General features: G+C 40.5%; 1 protein-coding gene across 1 annotated transcript in view; it reads right to left on the bottom strand.

Annotated features, from left to right (window-relative positions):
* Positions 1-7,407, bottom strand: part of SLC33A1 (solute carrier family 33 (acetyl-CoA transporter), member 1) — a 19,980-nt gene extending 12,573 nt beyond the window's left edge. Inside the window, exon 1 of the mRNA XM_004682325.2 lies at positions 6,193-7,407. Within this exon, the coding sequence (XP_004682382.1) occupies positions 6,193-6,967 (775 nt within the window). The 5' untranslated portion in view covers positions 6,968-7,407. The remainder of the gene's footprint in view (positions 1-6,192) is intronic.
* Between the last annotated feature and the right edge of the window lie 3,091 nt (positions 7,408-10,498).

Below are 10,498 nucleotides of genomic sequence, written 5' to 3'. Positions count from 1 at the left end.
CTGTCTCCACCACTGCTCCCCTCAGCAATTCCTCCATCTGCCTGTTCTGCTCCCCACTCTGTCTCTGGTGAATCCTCTCACCACCCCTGCACTTCTGGCCTCTACCCCAGTTCTGTATGCATAAATAAATAAATATTTAAAATGAATAAATAAATAAGTTGTTAAGGGAACCCTGGAAAAAAAAAAGATGAAATTTTCACCATTACCAGAAAAATTAAATAATTGCTTCCACATAAGTATTAAGTGAAAATGAAACACTTTTCAGTTACATCCTGCTTGGATTCCAGTTCTCTGAGCCAAAATTTTTAAAACTTGCTTTGTCTAGTCTCTCAACTGTAATGAACAAAATCTTCATCTACAATGTAAACGCTCTAATACTACTAGTACCAGGAGGTAGAAAAATAAGAACAAGTTAGACAGGTTTCAGTATTGCCTGCAGGTAAGATTATTCTAAATCACTGTACTCTGAGGATAAAATAATAGTACAGATGAAAGACAAATGGTGAAGACTCCTCACTCACAGACTCCTAATTCAAGATTTTGCACAGCTTAAGGAACAGAAGAATGAAGCTAATAGCTCAGAAAGAGAGGCCAGGTCACTGCCTGGAAGTAAAGAACTTTTAAAAACCAACTGTCATTAATACTGACCACTACACACTGGCCAGCGTTTATAAATATTGCTTTGAATGCTAGACAACACCAGAGTCTGATTTACCAACTACTGCAAGACATAAATATTCCATTATTAACATTCTAATAAATTTTATGTATTATGATCTCTAAACGTATGTATAAATACATGATCAGGATGTCAAACTTATGTTCAAGTTTCATGATTTCTGATTATCATGATTTTTGAAGAAGACCTTAGAGGGCCTCGTTGGTGTTTAAAGCCTCTACCAGGCTATCAGCAGCCACTGCAGCATGAGTTCAATTCCCAGCCAGAGAGCTGACCCACATGGTGCAGCAGACCTCTCCTGCTCCCCTCAGCATTGTATTTCAGTAGATCTGCCTTTTCTACCCCCCACTCAGTCTCTGGTGAATCCTCTTAATCCCTCCAACTCTGGCCTACAACCCAGCTCTTGTATACATAAATATATATATTTTTAAGAGACCTAATAGATAAACTAAATACTCTTTAAAAAAATATTTTATTAATTTATTTATTTATGCATAGAACTGGAATGTAGACCAGAGGTACTGGGCCTGAGAGGATTCACCAGTGACAGAGTGGGGAGCAGAACAGGCAGATTATACTGAAATAAACTGCTGAGGGGAGCAGCTGGAGAGACAGGAGAGCTCTCTGCAACGTAAGAGGGTTCACTCCTTAGCCAACGGCTTGAACTTAGGTCTCAGTGGTGATAGCATGATAGTGCTAAGACTGAGTCCCTACACCACCAGGGAGGCCACCTTCATCACTAACTATCTTTAAGTGGTGACTAGACCTTATCTTGTTATGAATGCAAACATTAACAGCATGTAGTGGCTCACTGGTAACCAAGGATTATAGAATATTGAATACCCAAGTGCTGTTTATGAGCCCAAATGGAAACAGAGGAGACTGCAATAAATTTCAAAAACATTCTCCAAGACGAGTATTATAGTGTTTACATGCAATGATACAGAATAGCAGAACACCTCAAACTCAAATGTGATTCTAAATCAAGAATATTTCTCCATTATACTTCCTAGAGGCTGATATACCTACAGCTGGTAGGCTCTCTTTTATTACCCAGCTACACCTAGAAAAAAGGTACATATTTTATTTAGGTTAACCATGATATCTGTAACACAGATACTTGAGTTTACTTCTTCAAACAAGTTATTTGTATTTGCCTTCCTCTCCTCCATCTCTCTATATGGTGGTATACAAACCCACAGGATAAACAAACACAGTGAACTTCATAAATACTTCACTCAATTTAGAGGGAAACATTTTAATAAAAAAATTATGGAAAAGGCAAAATTTTGCAAAAATTTTTAAGATTTTAAAAAAGTTACCCTTAAAAAAGCGTGAGCTTTCAATGCTTGGACTAGGCCCCCAAAACCCTTCATAGTACAGGGCTACTCTCTTCAACAAGGAAGCAGACTCCAATGCAACCATGTGTGATCAGTCCAGAATTCTCGCTCTAATGCTTTCACAGTAAGAAAATTAAGTTTATAGTCCTTCAGAAGTTAGTGTGAGAACACAAACTTGCAGCTTATATTCTAAATATCCAGACTTCCTTTTATCTTACTTGGCAGTTCTCTATTTCACAAGTTAGAGCGTGAAGTGACATTAGACACTCATGATCATCCAGTCCATTATCTCACTTTCACAATGGAGGTAATACTGTCATTAAAACAGAAATAGAAATATTTTAAGTTGGGTCCTGGGTCATGAGCCGAGTCTTAGTAGAAATAGATCTTTCTTCTATTCCACGAATCTCTCCCTTAAATACATGCTCAAAATACCCATGCTCTTGAAGATCACTACCAGAAAATACTGTCTTGATTATACAGTATAGTCATATCTTATAGAGGGGTTAGGATTTTAAGACATGTAAGAAATGTAAGCAAAAATTGAGCAAATACAAGGCTGGTTTTGAAATCTTTCTAATCTCTTATTTTCCTAATCCCTTAGGAAGGCACATGTCTGAGATCACATACCCTTTCATTAATTCCAACATGTCAGGTTTTTTTTTTTCCCTAGGGAGAAGAGATTGTTTTTACAATCAAACACAAGATTAGGCAACTGCCCTGCTATTAAGGGACATGTTACCCCAAAACACTAGGCTCAAATTCAGCCCTAGACAGAAGACTGAGACTGAGAGGCCAGTAAGCTCAGGGCTCTCATCTCATGTTAATTTGGGATCAACATGATTAAATGGATGGAAATAAGTCACTCTTTTTATATTTTTTACTATATTCTAGTTAGGTACAAAATTCATATAAGTTAAGCATATATAGTATGTCTTTGTTCTAAGGCTATCATATTAGTTCTTGCATTCAGCTTTTGTATACAACCTATATCCTCACATTGCTTAATCATTCTGTATAAACTGAATTTAGAGATCTGTAAAATAGATGACTAATGACCGTTCCAAACTATCACATGAAGATGACGAGCACAGAGAATATCAAAAATGAAAAATAACCAATAACATCAAATAATGACGGACACAAAGAAAATGATCACTCATGGCCCTCCCTGGTGGCACAGCCAGTTAAGGTGCAGCACTGCAAGCTAGCAGCAACTGCTTCAGTGCCCAGTTGGATCCTGGGCGCTAGGTGGCCCACATGGTGCCGCTGACCTCTTCTGCCCCCCACTGCTCCCCTCAGCAGTATATGTCATTAATCTGCCTGTTCTGCTCCTGGCTCTGTCTCTGGTGAATCCTCTTGCCACCCCTGCACCTCTGGCCTGTACCCCAGTTCTACATGCATAGATAAATATCTTTTAAAAAAATCTTTAAATAGCTTTAAATCTTTAAAAAAAAAAAAAGAAAATAATCACTCATAGATTGCTGGTAGGAAGATAAATGACACATATATTGCTGGTAGGAAGATAAACGATACAGTCATCCAGAAAAAAGTTTGGCAGTTCCTTTCAAAAGTAATAATGGGGCCCTACCTGGTAGCGCAATGGGTTAAAGCACAGCACCACAAAGCCAGCGATAGCTAGCGGCCTGAGCACAAGTTTGATATCCAGCCATGGAACTGACCCACATGGCACAGCAGACCTCTCTCCTGTCATGCCCTCTGCTGTGTACTTCTTCATCAATCTGCCTGTTCTGCTCCCCACTCTGTCTCTGGTGAATCCTCTCACCACCTCTGCACCTATGATCTGTACCCCAGGTCTGTATGCATAAATAAATCTTAAAAAAAAAAAAGGAAAATTTTTCTATTTTCATACCAACTACAGGAAAAACACCAGATAAGGAGTCAGAAAACTTAAGCTGTAGATATTATCTTTAACTTTAACTTGACACTTGACTTGTTTCCTCCTCTTTTAGGATAAAAGAATTGAAATATATTTTCAAATCATAAAACTTTATGTTCAATTAATCTCTGTTCTTAGGGGTTATCTTACTCATTTCTTGTATATTAAAAGGTCACCTCTTTTTGCCACAAAAAGCCTTAGAAGTTAGGACAGAAAAAAGGCTACTTAGGAGCCAGGATTATCCTAGATCCCTGAAGGAAAGGAATCTTGGTATTATCTATATCTAGGTAAACTTCAGCATACTCAAAGTATTGTTTCTAAGGGATTCTATTCTAATCCTTTTCTAAGTTTACTAGTCTGATTATTGCATTTCAAATGGCAAAAACTGTCCTTTCCCAATACATTCCATCTCCATGTAAATATAACACTCACAACAAGATGTGAATCATAAACATATTTTTGAATTTTAGAACATAATTACACTTCCTTTTATTTTTATGATACTCCAAATATCTGTCTCAATGTTTGACTTTCTTTTATTACCAAAGCAACTGTATTTCCTTCATCATTCTTTCTGTGCTCTATAAATTCCTTAAGATCACTGGTTTTTCTTAGTTATTATAAGTTTCAGAAAGTACAAGATTACAAGTGATCAGTCCTAAAAAGGCACAAGAAAACACAAGAACTTTGCAACTCTTAATAAAATGTGAAGAAGTGGCTCTTGTTCCTTGGTCCTGGACTAGTTGAAACAAATGTGGGGGAGAGATCCCGTGGCAGCATTTATCTTGATTTTGCTTTTTTCTTGATGTGGCGTATGGGAGAATTTATTTAGAGCAGGCAAGTTGAGGATTCAGAAGTGTCCCTCTCACTGCCCTGTAACAGTATGATCCACAGTGCATTTCTAGGCAGAGAATTACCAGGAGCAGGAGTATAGTCCCAGAACAGTCAAGAGACAAATCTGTTTTGCTACAAAATCTCCTAGCTGTTTTTAGCTTCAAAACAGAGGGAAAGTATAATTATCATCCTTTTATCCAGATCAGTGAATCGCTAATATTTTGCAGCAGTAGAAATGGGATCCCTTATAGGGTTATTCCCGGTGTATTAACAACTCAGGAGAGAAGTAGTTGTGAATCCCAAACATCAGAATACTTAAACATTCCTCACCACACACCTACCCCTGACATCTTCAACTCTTGAGAATTCCCAAGATAGTAGTGAGAAGATGAGAGAAATTTATCTGTTTAAAAGAGCATCACCTAAGTTCATCATCACTACCAGAAAGAATTCTCCCATATTCCCGATGTTGGTTATAACTGATAATAGGCAACTACACTTTCTTAGCCTGTTAGTTAAAGAACCAGAAAAATCTTACAGGGCCATGTAATTCCATATGCAGAGAAAGGGGCTTCTAGTACTTACACCCAGTCTTTTACTGGGTAAGCTTCCAACTCTCATAGTGAAGAAGAAAACCTTACTAATTTGGTTACTACCTTTCTTTGTATCCTATCCTAAAGCTAATGTTCACCTAATTGTGCCAGGCACTTTGAAAACTTCCAGGACTTTCTGTGTATTTTGCTGCCTCAGTGCATTTTCACCTGGTGTGGATTTTAGAATTCCACTTAGCCACTTATAATTCAATAAGGTCAATTGGTAACCTGAAATGCTATGCCTGACAGCATTTATGGCTGGCAACCCTGAGCACCCCTAAAGTGTTCATCTTTCCCATTCCTTGTGAAACCAGCTCTGCTTTACACATAAGAGACACCTGGAGTTTTATCACTTGGCCAACTCATTAATGTTTGCCTGAGTGAACCCTGTTCCATTCACCAGAAGGCTAAAGGAGGACTCTTGGCATAAGAGTACAGGAGAAATGAACAGAAAGCATGACACCAGAAATTTCAGCCCCACAAAAGAAAAAGGAATCAAGTTGGACTCATGTCTTCACAAGTCACACTTTAAAAAAAAAAAAGTGCAACTGTTTAATAGGCAAGTATCAACTGATCTCTGGGCTCCGTTTTGTTTCCCATTACACAACACTACTGGATGAACTGCCTCTCCCCGCTCGCTCACTGCTGAGTACTGAACAATTATGACCATTCCACTGTAGTAATTTTGGCTGAAGATCATTTTGGTAAAAGAAAAAACTCACCTCAAGTCATTTCCTATAAAATGACTTTCAGAAAATTAAACTGAGCTTTCCCCAATGTCATGCACTGTCAAAAGGATTCATAAGCCACAAAATAAACCCAAGATCATAAGTTTAAATACACTACCTGAAAGAGTAACGATTCCCCTTGGTTGAGGCCGAAACCGCAAATATTTGTTACAAAAGTCCGCAGATTCTAGGGCCAAAAACAAAACATTGCCCAAAAAGTAGCCCGCTGTCTGGCCCACTGAATTACAAGTAGAAGCATAACCCACGTTTTCCCGGGACAACATAGTTAACGCCCAACCATCCACAGCGATGTCCTGAGTGGCAGCCAGGAATTCAAACAAAAAGAACGTCACAGTGAGCGCCACCACGTCGGGGGCTGTGCCATCAGTATTCCCGAGCATACGGTCCACCTGGGTGGATAAGTAGATCATGAAGAGCCCCAGTATATACTGGGTAGGCACGAGCCATGATTTGCGACGACCGAAGCTCTTAAAGTAAACGGCATCAACCAGCGGGGCCCAGAGCAATTTAAGACTGAAGGGCCAAAAGACAAAACTGAAGAAAGCTTGGTCCGTATAGCTAACATTTTTGCTCTGCAGAATGAGTGGGATGCTTCCAGCCAGGCCGAGGGGAATGCCCTGGAGCACATAAAGAAAAAACAACAGCAAAATGCTGCTTAATTCCGCTCGGCAGCTCAGAGGGGCTTTGGAGAAATCACCAGTGCCAGCATCCCGCAGCAGGGCTTCTCTGTCCCCTTCCCCGCCCACCAAGTCCGGATGACTGTCATCCCAGCCGCCCAGCGGCTGAGGCCCGCTCTTCAAGTCCAAAGAGTGGTTGAACGTCCCAGGCCGTCGCTGCCGACTGTTGTCCTTGTGGGAAACGGTGGGTGACATATCTGATACGATGCAGAGTCCGGTCTGTGGGGGGCCGGGGCTTAGCGTCTTGGATCCGGCTAGTCCCAGGTCCAAGGCTGTAGCTCTGGACCGGGGTCTCGATGGCTCAGGGAGGGGGACAGGGCGCGGGGTGACAAGGCAGCTTCTCACGGAAGCTAGAAGCCAGTTCTCTGGCTGGAGGTCCAGGCGATGCCCAGGTAGGCGCCCCGTGGAGCGGCGTCAAGGAGCTGGCAGGAGGCCCCCGGGCGGCCGCGTCAGGCTCGGGGCTGAAGGAGGGGGCCGTGGTGGTACGATAGGGACGGCCCCGAGCTGCGGCCGGACAGAACAGCCAGTCTGCAGACCCGCCGCCTCCAGTTCTCGCCTCCACCAGAGCAGCAGGCAGCACTCGAGGCACAAGACTCCAGAGATTCCAGATAGCTTCCTGCCCCGCACTTCAGGAAGTGGTCCCGGTCTCAAAAGAGTCCTGTCCCCGCCCCCACAGGGAGCCAATCAGGATTCGCTCCCGCGACACTGCTCGGAAACAACGTCCGGTAGGAACTCGCTAGCCTGGCAGCAGGGACCTCGTGGGAGCGCTACCGCAAGCGTACCGTGCGGCTGGAGCTGGGCGCTGCGCGAGCGCGGCCTCTATGAGCGCATGCGGCCTTCTGGAAGGCGTGGGTTTCGCTGATTGGCTGGCTCGGTCATGTGAAGATGAGTAGGCGGAGCCGGAGCGGAGGCGGAGCTTTGATACCTGGCAGCCACTGAATCCGCCGTGACCGACCTTGGAGGGCTGGCTTCGAGGCTGGCAAAGGCTTTTCCTGAGCCCCACAGTGGGACTTTTGTGATGCTGCTGCTTTCGTGAGCCAGGAAGAGACGGAGAGGAGGACTGGAGTTTACGAAATTTCTGTATCAAGACGCAGGGGACTTTGTGATCCCTAAAAGGGTAGAAAAGCCTGGTTAAAAGGTGAAGGTACCTCGAGGTGCCTTGGTATTTTTGGGAAAAATCAAACTGCCCCCAAAGATGCTAGGCTTCTTTCTGTAGTCTAGCTTTGCAGGGTGAAACACGCGGTTTGGGGAACTAGGTTAGATAAATTTTAAGACTCATTACATCCTTCTGTTTTGAGATATTATAAAAGGCTCTTCTAGAGCCAAATATTTCAATTTTCAATTTAAAAAAAATTTTTTTTAGTTAACTCGGTATCTATGCACTACTGGAATAAGAGGAAATAAAAGGGAGCCAATATCATTTATAGTGTATAGAAAATACCTATATAAACTACCTATAAAGTTTTACATGTATACTACAGATTGTTTTCTGTCGAGTAACTAATTAAACGCTAAGAACAAAAGTCCTGTACGTGACAGTTAAACATACCAAACCATACACGGTATTAAGAGATAAAACATATTATTGCTGACCTCTCACAAATACAGTTGTTTAAATAACAGTTCTTTCTCAAAAGTGTTGAAAATAAAAAGGCTGATTTCCTAAAGGTGGACATTAAAATTTGAATACAAAAGTTTACACACTGTTGAATATACTAGAGTTTAGACAGGAAACCAAACTATACAAATACCGTATTTCTGAAACTTTACAAATACCGTATTTCTGAAACTTTACAATTTCAGGAACAATTTGCCACCCTTTAAAGAATGGTAGTTCTTATGAGAAGATTCACTTACAGACATTAAAGGTCTATGAACTTGTTTAAGGTTTTTTTTTAAGTACTTTTTTAAGTTTTAAGGATTTTTTTAAGTACTGTAAGGGGAAAGTAGACAGGAAATTTACCCCTAGCTCTCTGGATTCTTTTAAAGTTAGTAGGACAATCAAATTAATATCAGAGAGATCAGGTGGAGAAAAGAACTAATTTAAGTACATATGTATAGAGAATATACATGAAAGTAGACTCTAAAGCTAATGGGGTGGCATGCGCGCGCGCGTGTGTGTGTGTGTGTGTGTGTGTGTGTGTGTATTCTGAGGTAAGGAATAGAGAGGCTTGGGACTTCAAAGAGACTGAGGGAGACTTGGATGAGGAAGATCAGATAAATGTTCTCTAATTAGATGTTTGCCCTGTCATGTGGGTGCATTTGTGTAGGTATGTGTGTATATATGTTTGTGTGTGTGTGTGTATGTGTGTGTGTGTGTATATATATATTCTTCCAACCAGTTATTTCTAATAAAAGTCTTAATTATGGATAATGCCCCCAACTGTCATTCTTCTAGCTAAGGAAATAGTAAAAGTTGCTTCTGACCTTGATTGACCTCAGCTCAAAATAATCCAGGTACCAAGTGACCTATTCTGGACATCTTATGGAGGTCTATCTTTCAGTATGTATTCTTAGTAAATTACAAGGAAATGCTTGTTAAGTGACAAATTATACTTCAGAAAGTTTAACACAAGCTATAAATGAAAATTATTGTGTAATGTAATGAAAATGGAAATTATTGCAGTAGTTAAATATGTCTATTATAAATCTCATTCACACTGTTTCCAGTGACTTAATTATAATAATTTTTTAAAGATTTTTTATTTATGAACACAAAACCTAGGGTTGCAGGGTGTGAGAGGATTCATCAGACAGAGTGGATGGATTCACTGAACACATGGATCCACTGAATTATACTGCTAAGGAACAGTGAGAGGACAGAAGTCTGCCACACCACTTGGGTCACCTCCCTGGCTGGGGATTGAACTCATGCTGAAGTGACTGCAGGCAGCTCCATAGTGCTGTGCTTAACCCCTTATACTGTTAGGGAGAGCCCAACTTAATTAATTAGATGCTACAAAATAGTTGTTTGTTTTGGGGAATACTCTTTATTTTCCTCCTAATATCTTGCCGGAGACATGATTAAATTGTATTCCATTTTTATATGGTTAGAGAATTCCTTCCACTCTACTTGAAAATAAGGTATATAGATAAACTGAGTCTTTACTTGTCCAAAAATTATAGTTTTTGACTTTCAGCTTTTTTATTATTAAGAAAGATTCGTAAGATTCACCTTATTGTTTCTTTTTTAAGTAGCTTTTTTTCTACCTGATGCTTGAAGGTTTTATTCTTAATTTTTAGATGTACCTTTTTATTAAAAATATCTGAATCCTTCTTGGGATATATTCATTATCTATTGCTGGGTTACATATTACTCTAAAACTCAGTAACTTAAACAACAAACATTTTAATCTCACAGTTGTTACTGATTAGGAACTCAAAAGTGGCATTGGTACATGGTTCTGGCTCAGAGTCTCTACTGAAACCATAGTGAAAATGCCAACTGGGGCTTCAGTCATTTGAACACCTAACTATAGACAAGAGGATCTGCATCGACGATGGCTCACTCATAAGGCTGATGGCAGGAAGTTTCAGTTTCTTACCAAATAAGGCTCTTTGTAGAGCCACACAGGCACCTTTGAAACATGGCAAGTAGTCTGAGAAAGAGCAGGAAAAAGTTACATTGGTTTAATGACACACTCTCAAAGTCACACACTGTTAATGCCACCATATTTTATTCAGCAGAAACAAGTCAGTAAGTACAGCCTACACAAAGAATAAAGC

The sequence above is a fragment of the Condylura cristata genome, unplaced genomic scaffold (assembly GCF_000260355.1).
Source record: "Condylura cristata isolate star-nosed mole 26May11 unplaced genomic scaffold, ConCri1.0 scaffold00014, whole genome shotgun sequence".
NCBI lineage: Eukaryota > Metazoa > Chordata > Mammalia > Eulipotyphla > Talpidae > Condylura > Condylura cristata.
The sequence above is the reverse complement of the archived record's forward strand: the minus strand, read 5'-3'. Positions and strand labels throughout refer to the sequence as shown.